The sequence below is a fragment of the Pezoporus occidentalis genome, unplaced genomic scaffold, assembly GCF_034315485.1.
Source record: "Pezoporus occidentalis ecotype Australia unplaced genomic scaffold, CSIRO_AGI_Poc_V1 ctg19, whole genome shotgun sequence".
Lineage (NCBI taxonomy): Eukaryota > Metazoa > Chordata > Aves > Psittaciformes > Psittacidae > Pezoporus > Pezoporus occidentalis.
This window is the reverse complement of record NW_026913748.1, coordinates 7,390,402-7,412,760: the sequence shown is the minus strand read 5'-3', so window position 1 is coordinate 7,412,760 and position 22,359 is coordinate 7,390,402. Positions and strand designations below refer to the sequence as shown.

General features: G+C 38.0%; 1 protein-coding gene across 5 annotated transcripts in view; it reads right to left on the bottom strand.

The window, feature by feature from the left end:
* Window positions 1-22,359, bottom strand: part of CACNA1C (calcium voltage-gated channel subunit alpha1 C) — a 485,857-nt gene that overhangs the window by 411,348 nt on the left and 52,150 nt on the right. For all 5 annotated transcript variants that reach the window (XM_062616658.1, XM_062616654.1, XM_062616655.1 and 2 more), the window contains exon 2: window positions 2,220-2,541. In XM_062616658.1, coding sequence (XP_062472642.1) covers window positions 2,220-2,541 — 322 coding nt within the window. The remainder of the gene's footprint in view (window positions 1-2,219; window positions 2,542-22,359) is intronic.

The following is a 22,359-nucleotide window of genomic DNA, read 5'->3' as shown; positions in this document are numbered from 1 at the left end:
GGAAGAAAAGCAGATAAGGGTGCTATCCATGGGACTTCTCAAAAAGTTCAGGCTGTATATATAGTGTTTACTGTATAAACACCTGAATTTCCACAGGCTCTCCTTTTCTTAATAACTTTCTTCCTAGACTTCTTGGTTTTGACAGGATTGTTATCTTTTAACTTACCACTGTTTATGCATATTTTCTTCAACTTCTTTTTGCACTGTAAAAATAAAATGGTGTAAACTCTACAAATACCCTGCACACAGAGCAGAAAATTAAACAGACAGCTAAATCTTTGCAAAATAAGGCAATTGCTTCATTTCACTTTTTCTTGTGTGCAATTGCACCTTCAGCCTCTTAATGCTTGGATCAGAAACACTGCAGAAGTACCATTTGATATTTAATATCTACTGTGCTTAGACTTGAGTGGTTCAGCAAATTAAGCTAAGCTTTCCTCAGTAGTTTTTAGCAATTAGGATGAATACAGATAAAATTAAATTTCATCAAAACCCTTTAATATTGTTACTTGTGATTGATGCGTTTCACATTTATAAACACTAGATATCCAATGAGCGGTTCTGATGGAAAACAAAAATACTTCCATCAACTCACCTAAAAGCAAACAAAACCATAAAACGCTATCATCAGCATCTTTGGATTGCTTTAAATGCATTGTTTGGTCCTCTCTTGATCCCAGCACTGCTGTATCCTGTTTTACAGCACATCATTCCCATCATTCATTGCTGATCTTATTCATTTATCAAATGTCACTCTGTGCTTTTTTCTAAAGACATGTGGTTACTGGGGTGCTGGCAAGTGAACCAATATTCAGCTTCATCCTGTTAGTCATCACCCATCTTCTTACACTTAAAATACCAGAGCTATGTCCAAAGGGATAAAGAGTTGCGAACTTAATCAGAGGGATTAAAAATTAGCATCTGAAGAAAGAAATAGGCAGGCAGGTAGTTTAAGGACATCTAAGAATTGACAGGAACATTTTAACACATTCTTAATCTGGAAAATATGTCCATGTCAGCAAGACATAATAATCATATTCTGTTTTCATCTTTCTAATGTCCCAGCAGACCCCCAAAGGAACAATATTATCACATTGTCTTAAATGCCATCATTCATTTTTTTTTTATCATATTAACTACTGCCAAGTTCTGTACTGCCTTCCCTTGACATGCTTATCTATCCCTAACAACATGTTTTCTCTTTTGTATTTTCTGAAGAAGCCCATTAGCTTCCGATTTACTGACAATTACTGTTCAGGGTAAGGCTCGGTTTCCCTTTGGGGATGTGAGGCAGGTGTACTTTATTTTAGCTTGTGTTTCACACCAAATTCTTAAATTCTAGCTGGTGCTCATCAGACTCGGGCGATTTTCTTCTCTCACACAATTAAACCAATGGCCAAACTCCCACTGACTTTCCAGGGAAGCAGCACTGACCCTTACATTCTGCAGTTCTGTGTCAGTGGTGATCATCTATCATCTCTGACAGGCTGTCTCTTGTTCAGACTACTAGATCTGGCCCTATACTGCATTCATACATGTTGCAGGATTACTTTAACTGTCTTTCTTTTACCCTGCTTCTAGATAACCAGTAAGAGATAACTAGTATCTGTTACCATACATTAGTGAGCCTTATTAGTTTAAGTGGAGTTCCAAAATAATGAACAGACTTTAGACCTGTTTCATGGTCTTATTACATGTTTGGGGTTTTTTCCTCCTCCTTTTGTCCCATTCTTTTTCTCATACTGTAGAAAGTGTGATGCCACGTGTTTAACAAAAAATGCATATGATTCAAAACACCACAGCTGTTTAACTGGTGACACCTCTAAGTGCCTGCAAAAAAAGGTAAGGAAAGCCAGCAGCTGCTATCAATCCCATCAAGTCACTTCGGTTCTGGCCTCAGACACCTTGCATATTTCCCATCAATTTCAGCCTTGGCCATGTGGTTTTAAAAAAGCAAATTTCAACCCCTAACCTTTATCATTTACACTTCCAGCCGTTTCTTACACCAGGGTACAGTTAAGGCTTCAGTCCTAAACTCAAAACTTTTTTTTTTCCCCCAGCATAAATGATCTTAGTTAAGACATCAAAAACTATTCATGTACTTTATGTTCCCAGTGGTGCCTTTCAACTTAATGTATTGATTTCTTCACACTTATGAATAGCGCCTGATGTGCACAAATAAATTGCTGTTTTCCAAATGAGAACATCAAAAAGGATATTTCCATTCGACGATGTTGATGCATGCCCTCCGGATGGGATTTTTCAGTGTTAAACACAGCAGTGCCCGGGGAGGACGTGTAGCTGTGGTGGTACCCTGTTTTTTCTGTTTCCCATACTGCTGCCGTTTCCTCTGCGTGGAGCTAGCTGTGGATATTGTTGCATTGCCAGCACTACCCATCAGTTTGGCTTGCCTGGCAGCATCAATCGCAGCTTGCCAGGACAGAGCTGCCCCTGGAGTAGGGATATGCTCTGGGGCAAGCCCTGCAGCTGCATTGGCATTCATGTTGGCATGAGCTGGACGGGGACTCCCATAGTTGGAACCTATGAAAGGAAAAGATAAAATAGAAATTTGTACAGACACTTTTTAACAGCAGAAAAAATAAACGATTTTTAAAAACACAAGTATTAGTATCTTAAGTATCAGTAAAATCAAGAACTAGGGTTCAGGATAATCATTTGTTTTGCAAGTCACCCAACAAGACCCAGTAGACACTGAGCTACTAAGAAGCACCTCCAATCACCGCAACCTGCAGGGATTCACAGAAAAGAAACTGTCCTCTTTTCCTTTTTTACTCATCAATTTTGAAAGTTGGATTGCTTGAAAGCTCAAAAGGGGAGGCTAGATCTCATCGCTTTATTACACAGACATGGAGCACTATACTATTATTTGGCAAAGAATCCAAATGAAGTTCTCAAGTCCTGTCATGAAAATCCTTAGGTTTTCAATAACGCCTGAAGGTAAAGTGAAATTTTAACAATGACAGTAATTCTCTCTGCAAACAGTACATGTTGTTTGCAGGCTGTTGTAGTCAGCCTAAGAACAGCCTGACTAGAAGGCACACTGAAGCAGAAACTGGAACACAAAGGAAGGGCTTGTGGCTTTTGTGTTCTATAGGATGTTGTGCAAGCAGTTTAAACCAACTAATATATCTAGAAACTGGAACTAACTCCTTATAAGCTGATTTTGAGATAGCCGAACTATTGAAATCAATGGAGTCACATCTAAAAGGCATGTATTAACAAGAATGCTAAGACCTAGAAGTCTCAAGCTTTGTGCATCTTTTACCCAAAACTAAGGGAGTATACGCTTTTGTCCACACACAGTAATAGGATATATATGTCAGGTGACATGTGGCTGATATTTAGGTCTTAGCAGTACAGAAAATGAAAGTCACCCTTTCAAGCTAGCACAATTGTTCCATTGCTTCAGTAAAGACAGTGAAGTCACCTGTGTCTCTTCAATGAGGCTTTTTTAGCAATGCAAGTTAAAATTTCCATCACTTCAAGACAATTGAATTTTGAAACTTCAGATTCCCTTCCTCCTTGGAGTATGCCTCAATTGAAATACATTAGAACTTGTGAAAGGCTAACTGAATTTTGCCGCAAACACTTCATAGTATGAAGAAAATGTAAGCCATGTTAGACAAGTGCAACATAAAAATCTATGCAAAGTCACAACAGCAAACTTTAATTAGAATGAACTTCCTGTTTAGATATGCCATGTAAGATTTCAGAGATTACTGAACTTCTTTTGTGGACTTGCCTGTGGCCCATACATTGAGATACAGATAAAAGGAAGCCCAGACTACTTACAGACCTTATTCCTTCACAGAATTCAATTTCAAAACGCTGCACACTCAAAAGACTGTGTTTTCTGATCAGCAGAGACTGTGCTTCAGAAAAAAAATGTGCATGCAAACAGCATAAACTCAGTACTTTGCTTGATCACCTTATATTTCAAAGCAAGCTCAAAGTCTACTATTGATGGTGTTCCACTTTAGTATAGAAATATGATTCTACTAAGGAGATCAGATGTAACCCTACAGACTACTAGGCAAAGCAAACAGAAGACCACACAGCACTATCTTCCTTAAAATATCAGATGAAAGACATTCAAAACTGGGGAATTGGCAAACTGCTCTTGAGCAGAAATAATTACCCAAGATGAATATTTCACAGCTGTATGCGCAGTGCCAAGATATCACAGCAATGACCAATAACTGTACTAAAATGAATTAAAGCAGGTAGAATAAATACAATTCCATTGACACACAGAACGCAACAGGATATGCTTCTACCTAGAAAGCATACAAGATTTTTAAATTCATCTCAATGACAAGGAAGGACATGACAGTCAGATGTTATTTTATGTCAGGCATTGCCATAAGACTGCCAGGCTGACAGAGTTTCTTTGCAGAGCAGGAAAACCTAGAGCTTGTCTCTGCTCACTGAAAAACCTCCTAGTTGCAAACCAGCCAAAGGAAGCTGGTGAGTAATATGACTGATACATGAAAGGGAAAACTGAAAGAAACAAGAAATTGGGAAATAGTTAATTCACACCCCTCAGAATTTGAAACTGAAGAAAAAGAGCTTTCGGAATTGCTCAGGCTAAGCAGATTTCCTCAATGAAGCAGGCAATCAGCTGGCAGACAAACTTAGTTTTCTGAAGCTAAGCAAATTGTACACAGCACTACTCATGGGATGCGTATTTATTTTCAGACCAGTTTCAGATGCAGTTTTTCCTCTTTAGCATCTACTTGACCTCCCTAGCCTGAGGCATTCTGGAAAGATAAATAAATGGAAAATTACTCTAATTATTCTCCAACTCTAGCTCTTCTTTAATACTAACCCATTAGAATGGATAAGAAAGATGTGTGTGTTTTCCAGTAAAAGCAAACTTGCTGATCCATCACCACTTGTGTTCTTATCATGCTGACTAGACCATGTGGTCCTGGAAATAAACAGCTGCTGCATCTTAATGAAGACTTTTATGCAATTTGGGAATGTGTCAAGCTCCTTCATTATTACTGCTTATTAGCTAGGTTTCATATGAGGATTCAAGTCTATGCATTGTGACTTGATGTGCCAGCAAACTTAGGGACACAACTTACAGTTGTTTTGTTGCTTTTGCTTCTATTATGGGACTGGTGCTCATGGTAAAGTGCTTTGTCCCAGATTAATTTCAAAAGATGAGTCAGTAGTGACAGATTTATATTAACAAATATTACAAATATTGATTACTGATAAGGATCTGTCTGGTTTATGAAGCTCAGAGTCTGCAGACTCTATCTGTACTAAACAACTAATGGCAGTGACAAATTACTTGATCTACAGGCAGTTTTATAGCTTAAATTACAGAGTGAAACTCACAGCTTCACAGAAAGTACATTCAAAAACTGAGTGAAATGTTTTCAAAGACAGCATAGCCAAAGTTTCAGGGCGAATGAAATTCTGCCCTGCGATCTAAATGTTTAGTGTTAATTCCTAGGAAGCAAGGAGAATACAGTTCATACTGAACTTGCAAGGCACCATGCTAAATTCCACCTGTGGCATTTGTTTCTCCCACACCACAAAACTTTGCTGTAACCAGAGAGCTGCAGTTACTGGATTTGCTATTTTCATTCTGCAGTGTAGCAGTTAAAATACTTCACTCCATTTCCCTAATAGAAATAAAGTTTCAGGATACCTAAATCACTTTAATCGTATTTGTTTATACTGTTATTAAGCTGGAAGTGGACCAGAACTGGGAAATGGAGATTCATCCCCCACTCAAACGCAGCAACTCACTAAGCGCTGTGATCCACAGCATTATCACCCTACTAATCCTTACCACGCTTTAGCGAGAATTTTTACTGTTGACTCTGTCCAGCTGGTGCACAAAGCTCTTTTCTCTCCAGGACTTCTAGCGCTACGGTTCATGAGTTTAAGCATCTGAATAGTAATTAAACAGAAAAGTCCATGTATATGAACAAATTTCATAGACTCATAGAATGGTTTGGTTTGGGACCTTAAAGATTAAAGAGCATTTGACAGATGATTGTAAAAAGGCTTAAGTATTACATGACCTTTTTGCATCAAGTTTTACTAAAGGAAAATCCATCAAGAACAGGTGAATAGCACAATTAATCCCCAACTGTGGATGGTAAACAAGCTAGGAAGTACTTAGATAATGTCCATGGTTTCAGCTACTTAGGTACCATTCCACAGAATACCCCAGAATATTTATAGAGCTTCCTGAAGTGATCTCAAAGCTGTTAGCTGCTGTTTGAATTCATGGAAGATAGGAGAGACCTCAGAGGACTAAGGAAGTGTGAATGGATTCCAGACATAGAAAGGTGGGAAAGGGAGAAATTTAAATCCAGTTGAGCTTCAGTCTCCAGGAAAGGATCTAAAGTAAGTAAAATAAACAAGTGTCTGCAAGTACTTGGAGGACAGCAGACATGGATCTGTCATGAATACACTGTGTCAAAGAAAACTAATTCCTTCCAGAACAGGGTAACAGAATTCACATGCAAGATGGAAGCACTAGGTGCCATGTCTCTTCATTATGACTTGTATGACAGTTTCACAAGGATGATAGGGACATATGAGCAAGAAAAATATTGCTGTAACATGAGTATAGAACCAGTGGATGCCTGAGAGCAGTTATCACTGGTACACATTCTAAATTGGAGGATGTGACACATGGAGATACCCAAGTGCCAGCCCCAGATCCAATTCTGTTCCACGTTTTCATTAATGACCTGGATGGTGAAATGGTGAATGGCATTATTAAACAAGCAGGTAACTGTGAATTTGGGAGGTAAAGCAAATACACTGAAAGACAGGATTTGAATTAAAAATGAACTTCATGAATTGGAGAAAAAGTCTTAAAAATAGAATGGAGTTCAGCAAGGACAAATGCAAAGTGTTTAAGCAAAATGAATCATCCACCTAAATTATTTCCAGAAAAGCCTTAGGGGTTATACTGGATCCCCAACAGAACAGAAGCTGATACTGTCATACAGCCTTCTTCCCACAAAATGCAATCATCGCAATGTAGTATATAAATAGGGACAAAATCTGTGCAACACTGCAAGTAATCCTTCTCTTCAGCTCAGCATTGGCTGGGCTTCTGCTGAAATACAGTGGGCAGTTTCTGGTTCCACACTTCAAGAAAGATATGGCTTAGTTGAGCCTGCCCAGAGGAGAGCAAGGAGACCAACCAAAGGCCTAGAAAACATGAGCTATGAGGCAAAGTGACAGAAATGGGAATGCCAGAAATTAGACTGTCGCTCCTAAAGATGAAGGCTCTTTACACTCACAAGTGTGTGTATATATACACTTATATATATGCACATATATATTTATGTTTTTAATATGTTTCTAAGCATGTGTTCTATTTCAAAGAACAGAAAAGGAATATTTATCACCACACTCACAGTGAATAAGCAGAAGAAGTGTTTTTGCAGTAAGAAAACTTCATTATATGCTTTTGAAAACACTTCCTAATCATAGAGACAGTGAAGCACATCTACTGACTTCCTGGACTGGTGCAGTATCTCCTGCACTTTAAGTCTTTCAGACCAGTCGTCCTGGAGAAAACTCTTTTCCAGAAATCTTTATTAACTTTTTAGTTGACATCCCTGGAAATTTTCCCTAGTGAATGCAGTGCTGCATGCATATAGCATTCACTTTCTTTAGAGCATGTTTCCTTTAGAGGATGGTTTTCCTTATTTCCCTGGTCTTTGACTGCATTCTTTGTTTTTTGTTGCTTTTTTTTTTTTTTAAGTTGACAAAACATTAATTCTAACAGCTACCTGGTAAAGTGACACTATTTTTTATTTTTTTTCAAAAAGAAGAGTTTTCTGTAGGTAATTTGTAAGTAGAGATAAGAGCTATAATGAAAGCTGGATTGCAACCCGCGCTATGGCTTTTTCTATCACAAAATTTATAATACACACATACACTTTTAAACATCATGTCAGACTAAAACGCACTGTGTAGTTGTTAGCCACAGACAAAAGAGTTAAGGAATTTTCCCTGTAAATTGCTCTGGGGTTTCAGAACACACACATAAGAGATACATGATTTAAGACAGTTCGTTTGCAATAGTTAAGACTAAACATTTCTTTAAAATCTAAACAAAAAAAAACCTCAAACTTATTCAAGAGCCATGCTTCATTTGCTATTAGATCCTTGTTTTCCTTTATCTCCCCCTCCAACAGAGGGCCTTTTTGCTGCATTCCATTAACTCAAGAAGACACAATAAGCTACTAGCTTTGTGAAAAAACAAGTCAGTTTCAGTGAAGAGAGCAAGCGCACAATCTCATTTCAAGTATTGAATTCCTCCAAGTTAAATATTTACACTTGAAAATTACCCATGGACATTGCATGGTTGGACTTTGCCAACACTATTTGGATTTTGAATTTTCTAAGGATAGACTTTTATTCTATATTAGTAGAGCATCCATCACAACAGATTCCTGGCTCATGAATAAGGCACAACAAGAATACAAATAGTAATAATTCCCTACCAACACTGGAATAAATCATAACTTTTCCTTTAAAATTATCACACGTACAGTTCTCTCCATGCAAAAATACTTTGTTTCAAAGCGTGATGTAAACCCATTGCTTCCCGATAAGATCTTTCCTCCCTATGTGCTTACACATGCAAAATATTTAAGCACTGAGATACAAATGTCTAATATTTCCCTTATTTTTCTGCTTGAAAATGCCCTGGTTTTCAATAAACACAATTCAGGGGCTTGGGTAGGGTTTTGTTTTGGTTGGGTTTTTTGTTTGGGTGGGTATTTTTTGTTGGTGGTGTTTGGATTTTTTTGAGTGGGGGTAGGTGGCATTGGAGTTTTTCTAATAAAAGGCACAATCCTATACTTGTAATAAAAGCAAATAATGTTTTTATTTACTGACAATTTGGGGGTTTTACAGTTCAGTCTACAATAACACAAATGATGGAATCCTTCCCCTTCTAATTAGTAGGTGATAAGAAGTTATCATGAAGATTTCATCTCGAGAGCTAAAAGGAGGACAACTTCCATTCTATTTTTACATTCTGAAACAAAACAAAGTAAAGCAACAGCCTGTTATACCTCCTTCACCACAGAGGCATCTTGTCAAATCTTGCTCAGAAGAGCCACAAGCTTGAAAATCCTTAGAGTCACAAAAGTCCATCTAGTTTCTGATTTTCTCTCCTGTAACTATAGATTGAAGAGAACTAGTCTGAGAGGTAAGGTCTTTTTTAGAGAGGAGGAAGAAGAAAGCATGGAGCCTAGTAAATGTTAAGCCCCAAGGCAAGCGTCCAATATTAAAGGACTGATAATTGACACAGATACTAGGAGAGACAGAGAAGTCTATAATGCAACTCAGCTGGACTACAAATTCTATTAGGAGATAAATCTGTTAGATTGGGGGAGGAGGGGTGCTAAGAGGCTAATTTCCTTTGAAACACTTGCATTTTGTTGTGGCTTTCAAGCTAACAGAAAACACAAAGAAAACCACAAAGACTCCTTCTTGATTTCTTAAGACATGTTTCTGGTGGCACCTAAGTTAAGCTCTTGGAAATCAAGCCAAGCAACACTTCCCTTCAACAATAGCTCACTGAAACATTCATAAAACTCAAAAATAGCAATAGAGGACTAGTGACATAAAGATGCTTTTTACTAACACCAGTATTTGCATTCATCTCAAATAATCCTGAGAGAACCCAGTTAGCCATGTATTTGAAGGAGTGGCTAGCAAGAGCTTTCGCATAAAACAGTAGTTCTGCTGTGATAATGCAATATCCCACAGAACACAAAACACAAAGCCCTTTCTAATACCAAATAGCAAGCAAATTAAAAACCAAGGTTCCTCACCTGTGGCAACAACAGATGCACATATCACGGTATACTGCATTAATACATCTCTTAAAAGTATTTTAGGGTACCTATCAGTACAAAACCTTTGTAGTAATATGCATACATGTCACAGTGAGTTTCTTGGAAGAACAATGTGTTTCTCGGACAAACTCCAGGCATAGAACCTCAAATGGAGGCACCAAGAGAAAACTTTCTTGTTTAAACATGTTATTTTTTGCACAGTTCATCTAATTTAATGTTACATCCTTAAGGATGCTGGGATCAAGTACATATTCAGTAAAATTTCCTTTACAGCAAAATTCCTCTGGAGATTAACCATAACTCAATAGATTGGATCCTTCTGACAAACTTGTCAACTTAACTACTCATCATTTTCTTGTTGGTGAATGATTACTCTTCACTTTGTGAGTAATCTAAATATAACTTCTTTACAGAAATAAAACTCTTACAGGTTTAAAATGTATCAGACGCTGTATTAGATGGTCTCCAGATTCTTTAGCTGAGAACACAGAATGGGATGAAACCAAATACACAAAGCTGTTAATGTGATTTGCCTCACCCTACCCAAATCATTTTTAAAAAGGGATCTTGTCAAAGCTCCCCCTGTGGTCTCTGCAGAGGACCATTTCTTCCATTCTTAAGACAGATGTTTGAAATACAAGTGAAACCAGCTGTTAGAAGTGCCAATCTCTCTTCAGATTGTGCAGAAGTAATCTAAAACATAAATTCAATTGTACATCAAATTTAAGTGGATTAAATGAGATTAAATGACTCCCACTTGTGTGTGGGGAGTATATACATGCACATGTGTTTCTGCACAAGGTACAGAACAACTCTGTAGCTGCTTTTGGCCCAAAATATGACAAAATTTGGAAAATATGTACAACTGTATGATATCTAAATAATTCAAAGCTTGCAATTTCAATGATACTTCATCCTAGAAAAATCAATCATAATTCTTCTACAACTCATAGTATTCTCAGGCCAGAAATAGCAGTCTGTTCCCAGGTACATCAGATGATGACTAAAAAGCACAAAGGAATCTCTATATAGGTCTGTATCCGAGTTACAGACAATATGAATTTCAATAAAAATAGACATACACACACAAACCAAACCAAAACAAACCCTTCAGCATCCAGCTCTAAATAGAGACCAACCCTGACAAACAATACAGAGTGCAGATTCTTAGAGGATGAGGTTTTTTTGCTGCTTCTTGCTGCTTGTGGAGTCAGTGTTCAGCTGCACAAATCCAGACAGCAGGCAGAGCTTGTTGGAATGTTCTTTGGAAGTGTATAAAAGGAGTGGATATCTAACCTTCCTAAGCAAGCCATAAGTACTCCCTGCCAGCCCTCCCTCTTATTGATGATACCCACATCAAGAAGTTGTTAATCCACATTATCATACAATGTCTTAGGTTAAAAGGGACCTCTGAAGGCCATCTGGTCCACACCCCTCCTCCTTTTTAGCCCACTTATCCAAAGTGGTCAAATTTCAACAACCCCTTTGGCTTTCCAGCACCATAGCTTGCACCACTATTGCTGTCTCTTGAGTCTGTGGGTAGTATTGCAAGAACTGACCACAGCAGGCATGCAAATCCAAGGTTCATCCATGTATTGGGCATACACCTTAAGAGAGTAGTATATACCTAATTTTAAAAAGGTACTTACTACATAATACTTTGTGAAAGCCAGACATCTATAAATTATATCATTAGCACTCACACAAAACAATCACCTAAAAACATTTATTGCTTTTCACAAAGGCAAAGCTTAGAATTTATTTTAAACTGCAGTTACCCAATATTAGATTAGGCATGCAATATCCTAATAAATTAAAGATGCACTCACTTCTTGAAATGCAGGCAGTTTCAAAGGAAAAGATATTAAAAGATGCTTCAAGTGTCAAAACTGACTTTGAATTCACCTATTAATCTCAGGGTTCTAAAAACCATAATTTTCCCCATTTTTAAAATGCGATTACTTTTTCCCCCCCCCTGCTGCTTGGAGTAAAACCAACAGAAGATCAGAAAAAGCAACTGGAGAGGAAAGTTTTAAAATGGACTATAAAAATGTTTTGCCAAGTCCTAAGAATTAAGACAATGACAGATAAATAAGGTCAGGGTTTCTCCTAATTTCATTCATCTAATTAATGTTATCTTATCTCTGAATAATTTTTGGGCAAAATTAAAGTATTCAAATGGGAGGGCTCTTTGTAACTCGGCACCAGCCAGGTGCTAGAAAGAGATCATGCAAAAAAAAAAAAAAAGGCAAATTTTAAATTGAGAGAAGACAAAAAAAATGCTGCCTCAGTCTTATCCTTCTGTTTCCTTTCATCTACAGAATCTCAAGAGGATGCTCGATATACAACGTGCTCTGCAAGACAAGGAGCAAGCCCTTGCAAACCTCCATTAAAGCAAACCCACAGAAAATTACTAACCACATGAAAACAAACCATGCTATACAACAAAGGAAAACAGTGCTTGTTTCAACTTCAGGGTGATATTAAAAGGCAATTCAAAAAAAATAAACACTTTTCCTCATACCAGACATTTGTGATCTAAAGGCACTGCAGCAATAACAGATTTAGAGTCATGTTTTTAAAGTCACCTTGCATAGAAGAAAATAATTTTACTGAGTTGCTTGGTATCTAAAGCACTATGTTCCATCTCTAGCATGCAGACTTTTCTCTGACATTTTTATTTACTGGTATCCTCCTGGGGAATGTTCCAAGTTTGAATATTAAGAATGTGTAATATCCAGATGCAAAAACAAGCACTCTTGACTTGCTCTGCCAGTGAAGAGCATTTCCAAACTAAATAAGGCACTAAATCAGAAGAATGCAACTGTAGCAAAAAAGGAGGGGATAATAAAAGGTGGGAAAAATTAGCAAGAGACAGTCTTTGTAAGCATCTGTATGAGAATAAACAGCATCTGGCTTATATCTTAGGTTGAACATTGTAACACATAACCCTGAAATAGTCCTTATGTCACTGGTTGTCTATCCAAACGTTGTTAACCAGCTTCTCTGTGACCTTTTCTGCAGTGGATGCAGGCAAGTGTTTGAGATAGTCTTTATAGATTCTTTCTAAAAATAAAGAATCCTGCTTATATAAAGGCAGATTAATTGATCATTACTGATTTGACACACACCAGAGCAAAGGTGGCAAGAGCAGATGCACACCAGGTTTGTGGAGCACTTGCTTAGATCTCAGTAGGCAGTATTTTAGCACTAGCACTGCATCAGTGCTCTAGCCACTGCTCCAGACCCACCTTTCTGACAGTTATCAGATCACACCAAACACAGTGAAAGCTGAGGCTTGTGTGTTCCTTTTTTGGGGCTCTCTGGACTTCATAGGATGCACATCACAAAAAAGCCCAGATTTCCTACAAACCATCTACTCCGATAGCATTTGAACACTGGTCAAGAGATTCTATGCTTCTTCTGCTTGCTAGGAGAAAAAAAAAAAAAAAAAAAAACACACAAACCCCAAACCCACCACCACCACCACACCGCCAAACCACAACCAACCAACGCTTTAAAACCCCAAAACATCCAGCCTATTTACAAGGAGTAAGCATCTCTCAGTACCTCTGGAGCTTGCCATGAAACTGTGCCCTCCCTCTCTGGAGGCAGGGCATACAAGCAAGTTAACTCCTCTTTCATGACTGAGCTGCTTCATCCTGAGAGCCAGTTGTCTGGCTTTAACTGATGGTCAGAGTGAACCAACACACAGACAACATAGACCTCAATGAGTTTTAACCTATGTGTGAGCCTCAAAGTTCATGCAACATGGCTGTACAGAGCATTGCTACAGAACACAACATCACAGGCCCCAGTTCTAGACTCCACACCTCAAAAAGAAGAACAGTTTAAAGAACTAAGAAAAAGTACAAGAAAATGTAGAATGGGATAATATATTACATTGAGACACTAAAGATACCTGAATCATTTAGTCTTATATAGAGACAGCAAAAAAAAAAGCCATCAGAATTTATCAGCATGAGCATGCAAAAGATTTTTGACACCCCATGACCCTTTCAGCTAACTAGAATAACCCTTATGAAATGACATATTTGGTAGCTGTACCTAAGCAAACTCAGATGCCTAAGAAGTTACACACTGCTAACAATGGGGAGGCCTAATCAGGGGAAAACTTAAATGTGAAATGTCAGGGGTCACCTTCACTTTGCCTCCCCAGCTCAGGCCTGGGTATTTTTTATAATGTCCCTTATGATACTCAGCAGGATTCAGAAACTGCTGGGAGAGATCCTTCAACTTGGCTTCTGTTATCCACAGACAGCCCAAGGACAGTAGGAAACATGAAGCAATTATGATGATACTTAAAAAAACATCAATCAGAAATTCCTCTATAAAATGGTATCTTTTACAACATACTGAAGTCTGCGATGTAATAAATACAAGATTTTTAGAGGAATGCCCATTGTTGTCTTTTTTCAAGTTATTTGCAGCACAATGGCTCAATCAGAAAAGTAGTGCTACATAACCAGTTATGTTATTTTAAGTAAATTACTCCCACTTAAATCTATACTTTTCCTGAAACATTCTCTTGTTTCAAGTTTTGACTCATTGTATCATTACCAGGCACAGGCAGTAAAAGAGCATTCAACAGCAAATGGTGAAATGATGACAGAAAGCATCATAGACAACCCCATGCAAAATTACAGAAGAGCTTTCCATAGAGGCATCATAACATATGTTTGTAGTTTACATAGAAAATTTAAACTGGAAGCCACTGATGGAAAATACTATATTTTAAAAAGTTACATTCATGAAAAAAAAACCAACCAATCCCGTTGTTTCCTATTTTCAAACTTCAGTTTTCAAATTTGAGTTCAAAAAGTTCAATTATTTTATCAGCACCTCATATGAAAGGCAAGTATCACTTTGAACTCATCTACCCCATGACAGATGACAATTTCTGTGAGAGAATTTCTTGCTGGTGCTCTTCGGGAAGCTATGATAGTTGCTCCACATATTGTAGCTGCTGCAGCACAGCCCTTCTTCCAGGGCATGGCAGGGTTTGGTCACTATATAGCTTATGCAAAGGGCAGCATGATAGAGTCAAGGCTATAAATTCTGGGAAAAGAGGCTCTGAGGAGATAACAGGATGATACACAAAGAGTTCATGTCCCTGCTTGTGGAATGACAGGAAGAAATTTTGAAAAGATGCATGTTCTTTGAGATTGTAAAGATATAAAGAAAGTGTGTGTGACACCCTTTATATACAATGATAAAAACTTGCCCTGCTGAGATGGGTTAACCTTTTCTCTTGATGTTACCAGAATGAAATACCTTTCTATTCCTCCTCTGTCTGCACCCTGGAGGGACAAAGGCTCTCCCTCTGGTTGAAATCATGGGCCCAGCACACTTTGCCTGGTAATCCCAGCTCTAGCAGGCCACAGTTTATTTGCCAATAATACACGGTTGAACAAAGTTACCAAATTAACAAAACCAAATTAATTCTGCACCTCAATTTATCTTCTCTTTGGGACCCTGTTACTGTATCAGTTTGCAATGATTCAGAAACGGCACTTTCAAAATTAGGCATGCTGTATTTGCTCACCAAAAAGCACAAAACACACAAACCGAAGAGTTACTGCAGAGAACTCTCCCTACATCGCTATTACCTAACTATTAATCTTTCCTTGTACATTTTGTACATTCCAGCCAGCACAGCTAACTATGCACACTAGTTAGGAGAAGCAGATTGAACTGATTAGAGCATGGTTTCTCTGATGCTGTGTCTTCTGGCATGCTTGCCATCCTTTCGACACTGCCTGGAAAGCCCCATCTCCTTCCTGAAGCTACCTATTTCACATTCACAATATTCTCCACTCTAAACATAATTTGGGGAAAAATTAATTGTTCTCACCCCAGATAGAAACAGGGATATTCTTCAAGAAGCAGCTTCTGTGAATTTCCAACAGGGATTTTTCCTGAAGTATTGTTTTTATTGTCATGCTTTTCTTTAACATTTTATTTAATGGCATACATTCAGGCAGGAAGCATACATTTATTGCTTTTTCATTCACGTAGGTCACCTGGAAGATAGGTGACTTACTAAAACCTGATATAGGCACACATAACTCCTTTCTCCACACTACACTTCTGTTGTTGACAAAAATTAGAAATTAACACACGTGCAGAAAGTAGAGTTCACTTCCCGAGTTCCAGCAATGTAAAATCTAACATGTAGTCTAACTTAGTCATCAATTCTTTATCCATACAGTTAAGGCACAGTGAAGTTCCTCCAAAAAAGCAGCCCACCTCACCTCTTTCAGTTATCTATAATGCTCTGCAGCCATGGCTGCCTTCCTCTCCACTGACTACACATGAACTGTAGATGATTAGCTCCAACTAGACAATTTGAACAATGACAGTGAGGTGAAATGACATCCATGACAAATGATTATTTTTGCTATATGGAGAATGACAATCTGAAAACAGACTATTTCATTTCATACTATTCTATTTCTTTCCAAATCTTCTTTAAACACAGATAGATCCTTCCAACCACACTCTTATTCATTCTGGTCCACTAAGCAAATTATACTTCTACATATATATATATATGTACACACAACTGTGTAAACACAGTGCAACTGCAGACATCTCTGAGACATTCTAATGGTTCCAGAGCATAGATAATTTTTTTCTTACTATTTGAAAACAAAATTTAAGATACCCTTGATACACATACTTTAAAGATGGCAGACAAAAATCAGAAGTCCCTGTATATCTAGGTTGCTATTCAAGCCCAGAAGTGCCTACTGATAAGTATGCATAGAATTGGAAGAGAGGCATAATTCCTCTTATCCATTAGCACCAAGTACACTTGTGTACACATCACATACTCCCATGTACAGTCCCAGAGAAAGACCAGACAGAAGTCCCTTTTCTATTACATTCACATTTGATCATAGTAACATTCAAGAGAAGAGCACCCTATCTCTGCAATTTATACCCGAGTGAAAACACACAACCATGACAATAAAGTATCTGATTCAAAATTTACACCAAGATCTCTGCACTGCCTCCTCATGAACCTGTAGATTTCTGACCAAACCTGCCTGATCATTTATTTTCAGTTACCTGTAATGTTGGTCTCCTTCCATGGCCATTGCCTCTCCCAACTATAAAACTGCTGATTGCCAGGGAAAAAAAATATAAGTGCAAAGAATCACAGAATACAAGGTTGGAAAGGACCCCAAGGATCCTCTGGTCCAACCTTTCTTGGCAAGGCATGACCTAGACTAGATGTCCCAGCACCCTAACCAGCTGAATGTTAAAAGTGTCTGATGTTGGGTAACCCACTCTTCCCTAGGGAGATTATTCCAATGGCTGATTGTTCTCATTGTGAAAAAATTTCCTATTGTGTCCAGTCTGAATCTCACCAGGAGTAACTTATACTCATGACCCCATGTCTTTTACATGTGATTCCTTGCAAAAAGGGAGGTAATCATCTTTTAAACACTGGAACATGGTGATAAAGTCTCCCCTGAGCCTTCTTTTCTCTAGGCTGAACAAACCCAGTTCTCTCAGCCTTTCCTCACATGGCAGGCTTCCCAGTCCTTTCATCATCTTTGTGGCTCTTCTCTGGACCCTCTCCAGCCTGCCCACATGTTTTTATACAGTGGGGACTGAAACTGAACACAGGATTCCAGGTGTGGCCTGACAGAAACTGAGTAGAGGGGGGTAATGACTTCTTTATCTCTGCTGGTGATGCTCTTGTTGATGTAACCCCACATCCTGTTGGCTTTCTTTGCTGCAGCAGCACACTATTCACTCACATGGAGGTTGTTCCCATCAGGACCCTTAGGTCCCTTTCTAGAGAGCTGATCCCCAGCCAGGAAGGATCCCAGCCTGTCCTGCACTCCTGGATTGTGTTTACTCACATGCCAGACTTTAGACTTGTCCTTGAACTTCATGAGGTTCTTGTTAGCCCACTCTTCCAGCACAGGCTTTTCTTCCAAAGTGCACCTTCTCTTCCAAGGAAGAGAATCCCCTTTACCCGTTAATATACAGCACCCACATGGTAAGTTAAGTTAAGACTTAGTAGTTAGAACTACTCAGAGTACTTATTAAGGCTGCAGGCAGATGACTCAGTCCTGGCCTGAATAAGTGAACAAGACATGGAAAACTACTGGATGTGACATGAGAAATTACCAGATGTGACAACAGAGTCAGATGCTGACACAGGTTACAGGTAGCACTGTAAGGAATGGCCAGATTTCACACACAGTTAAGACTTGAGTCAGAGATGACCAAACTTCACAGCTAGTTGAAGGGAAGTACTGGAGTCCTGTTGGGGAGTATTGCAAGGCCAACAGTGTCCAGGTAACTGTGTCAGGAATGCCAAATGAGGCCAGGATTACAAAATACCAATGTCAGAAACACCAAATTTGGTTATGGATATAGGAAAGCTGGGACTAGTGGGGAAAAAAGGTAACCAAGGGTGGGTTGTTTATTCTGGAGAAGACTGGTCAGAGAGGGGAGGCACAAAGGCAGAGAAAAGGAGAGCCATCAGAATTGACAAGGAATAATGCAAGTCATGGGACAACAGTTGTATGGAGGTACCCATCAAGAGTCCTGCCCTTAATCACCACAGCTGGACCTCTACAACAAACTAACCTGTTGCTCTGACCACAACACAGGTTTCAAACCTGCTTATGCAACCAGGAGGACTAAGGCAGCAGCTGTTTTCTCTGGTTGGCATTCAGACAGATGGATCAATCATCCCAGTATTGCTATATCCACATCTGTTACAGGCTTGATGACATCAGTAACTACATACCATTTCATAACATGCATCTCACTAAAATTAAATGTCTTATTAATTTCTTTGCCTGCACCTCTGAGAGTAGTATCTTCACATAAGCACACAGAACATAGTTAATAAAGAAAATTAATTTTTCAATCCTATTGACCTGGCACTTTGGGAAGAGCAATAGAGTTTTTCACACTGGGAGTTGTTCATACTACAGATACCATGACCATGTAAGTATGTAAGAAAATAGGTATGCAACTTCAGAGAAAACACTTATTTGCCAGCCTTCCAAAAGGCAACCTTTGTGGAGGTTTGGCAGACATTCTGGAAGCCTATATCCTAACACAGAAATAAATTAAAATACAGTCTGATCCTCTAATGTCTGTACTCTAGTCTTTACATTAATCTCTCAAATAGCACCTGACAATCTGTCAAATCTTTGTCCAGTGTTTTGTAGCAGCAGAATCTGGTTTAGATACTTTCTACTGCTGTTATTAAAATAACTAGCTACATGAACTAGAGGTTTAAATCCTAAGATGACAAGTGGGGCTTTCTATCTTCTACGGTAATTCTATTTTTAAATGATATTTTAAAATAGTATTTCAATATTGACATTCACCAATATATTAAGCCACCTGGATGAGCTTACACCACATTCCTTTTGAAGTATCAAAACACCACTGATACATGCAGTAAGAACACATTTCCTGCCCTTTGATATTTGTAGAATTGACTCCACATAGGGTTTTCTCCATCCATGTCTTGTAAATAACACATCCTTTGGCCCTACAGCATGCATGCCAAAATCTTTAGCAACATTCAGTAAAACCTAGCTGTGTATTCTATGCATTATTTTTCTCCAGAAGAAACCACCTTAAAGCACAACAGAAAAATCTCAAAAATAAATATTCCAACATTGTTCTGGTGAAATAAGAATGCAATCAAGGGATAGCAAGACAACAGCAAGGTTCTCAATATGAATGCTAAGTACTAAGAAAACAGATAGAAAACTGCTGACCCACATGTACTGTAAAATCTGAATGAAAACTTATTTCAGTAAAAGCTTTGCATTAAGGCAGCAGGATGTACATTTACTCAAATACATACCTATTGACAGTAACTTTCTATACTGCGTTACTCACACTGCAAATTAAAAGCACTCAGATGATGCCTAAGCATGATGTGTCATAGGAAGTAACAGAAATTGCATTATCAGCATTAAAAATTTCTTGCTATGTTTTGTTGAATTATTTTTAAGACATGATCCTTTATAAAGCACTTTAGGTTTGACTGTGTGCTAAGATACCTTCCAAAAGATTCTGCCAAGCATCTGTAGAGCTCCATGCTCAAATCTCCTGAAGCTTGATACCTGACTTTTTTAGGAACTGTCAGAAGCAAGTACGGCTAGTTATTTTCTGACTGACTTCATGGCATGCATAACAGCTTTTATCACTGCATGTGAATTAGGACATGAGTTTTCATCTCTTATGATCTTTGTTGACACCCTTTGCCTTTAAGCAGATAAAAGTCTTCAAGCCATGTTGATCTTAGTATTTCACACACTGCTATTATTTCTGACTTTTATTCCAATGGCCAAATTGACAAGTGATAGCCTCTTTATTCCAGTCACCACTATGTCATTATATTTGCCTTCAAATCACAAATTGTAGAGAAATGTGTTTCAGCTCACCAGAGTATACTGCTGTGTACAGGACTACCACCACCAAACACCTGCTAACAGGCATTTCACACTCACAGGATTTATGCAATTAAGCCAAAGCCAGTGAGAAACTGACAGGCAAAAGAGATTAGAGTTATATCATTCAAGCCATCCACTAACTGAAGAACTCAATTTTGACACTGCCTGCCCCAAACCTGACTGATGTCTGCAAATCACAGATTTTTCCACTTACAATTTTCATTTAGGTGAAAGTGATATAAAAATTCCGTATAACTCACTCCTACCTGTTGCTCCAGTCACATAAAGGTTCCATTTAAACTACAATTTAACCTGATCACTTTCTACTTTCATTCTATATTTTATTTCTCTCTAAAGATACCAATTCAAATTTAAATTACACCTGAAAACACTCTGCATTTATATAATTCATAAATCAGCAATAAGTAATTTAAGTATCATGGGAATTCCAGTACATAGGTGAAGCTTTCCTCCCTACATATATTTGTTTACAACTCAAGAAAGTAATGAATATCATGGATTTCTTCCTTTTTCTTAAAGTCACTTGGGCTTATGTGACTTAATTTGCTAACTTTGCTGTCAATGTGCTAAATTTACCCCAAGAGAATCAGACCCCTTTGTACTTAACTAAATACAAGTTTCTAAGGTTTACATACAGGGTCTGCATGGAAAAAGTTACTCTGTGAACAACGTGATAGACAGGAAACACAGCAAAGTTTGGCATGGCATCTAAGTCTTAACTTTCAGCTTCCTGATATTTGTCAATCTGTATCAGATTTAACCATAAAGTTCAACATTAATATGCTACGTGATGTATTTAAATGCAATGACACATTTTTCTTCTATCTTCAACAAACAATTTTAATTCCTGAACTCACGTGATTCCCTTGCTTCCCACACAGTCCACTGTGGCATTTCTATATCTAAAATTCATGAATTTTACTACTAACAGCTATATCATGCAAATTTCAATTTCAGAATTATTTCTTTTGTCAATAAAGCATGAAGCAGGATATAGATGGTACCTAACAGAGTTGGACTGACTTACAAGCAAAAGAGATGCAGGCACTCTTTTTGTATATTTAAAGACTCTTTCATCTGACAAAAAGCACTAGAGGAACATCTGATGTATCAAAACCACATATTAAATTTCAAAACCTGAAGATTCTTAAGAAGTCTTACATCTAGCCAGGCACATTGAAGAACGGAAATCTTTTTTTCTCCTCCTTTGGAATAAAAAATCTGACATCTGATCAGTAACATAAATTTGTTCCTACAATGCCTTTAGGAAGAAATGTTGAGTTAATTACTCAATTAGAGCATATTTACTTTGTAATTACAATGTCATGTTCAGTCATATTTAATTGTTTTTTCCAAAATACCCAAAGGCAACCATCCACATCATAGGCTGAAAACCTGAAAAATTTAAGACAAATAACAGTTCCATTTAGAGAAGCACATTTTAAACATATGATAAAGCATCGTTTAAAGTTGGATGGATCTCAGACAATGTTTTCCTTAAAACAATTGGCTCATAAGATTAATACACATGGTGGAAAGATAGCAAGATTTCTTGGTCTCATTTCTCAGTCTGGTTTGAAAACCATTAAGTCTCCAATCACCTTTAAGATTTACTTTATTTTAATCTTCTGTCTTTTATCAAAGCAGCAAATTTTCTCTCCCTCTTAACTGTGCTAAATTTGTCAGTGCCCAGCTCAGGAGACTGATGAATCTTGTGCATTTCTTTTATTTCCTTACAGGTACCAGGTTAAATAACCTTTTTTTTTTTTGTTTATTCCCACAGGCAAGGCTTTAACTGGTACCATGATAACTCCTCCCAGCTGCTGAAGGACATTCAACTTGCTGGTCTCTTTTCATGGATTCTAAATGTTTTGCCCACTGAGACAGCAACTGAGATTTAGAATTTAATAACTGGGGCTAAAAAGAAACAAAACCCTCTCTCTCACACACACACACACACACACAGAGAAAAAAAGAGAAAGTCCTCT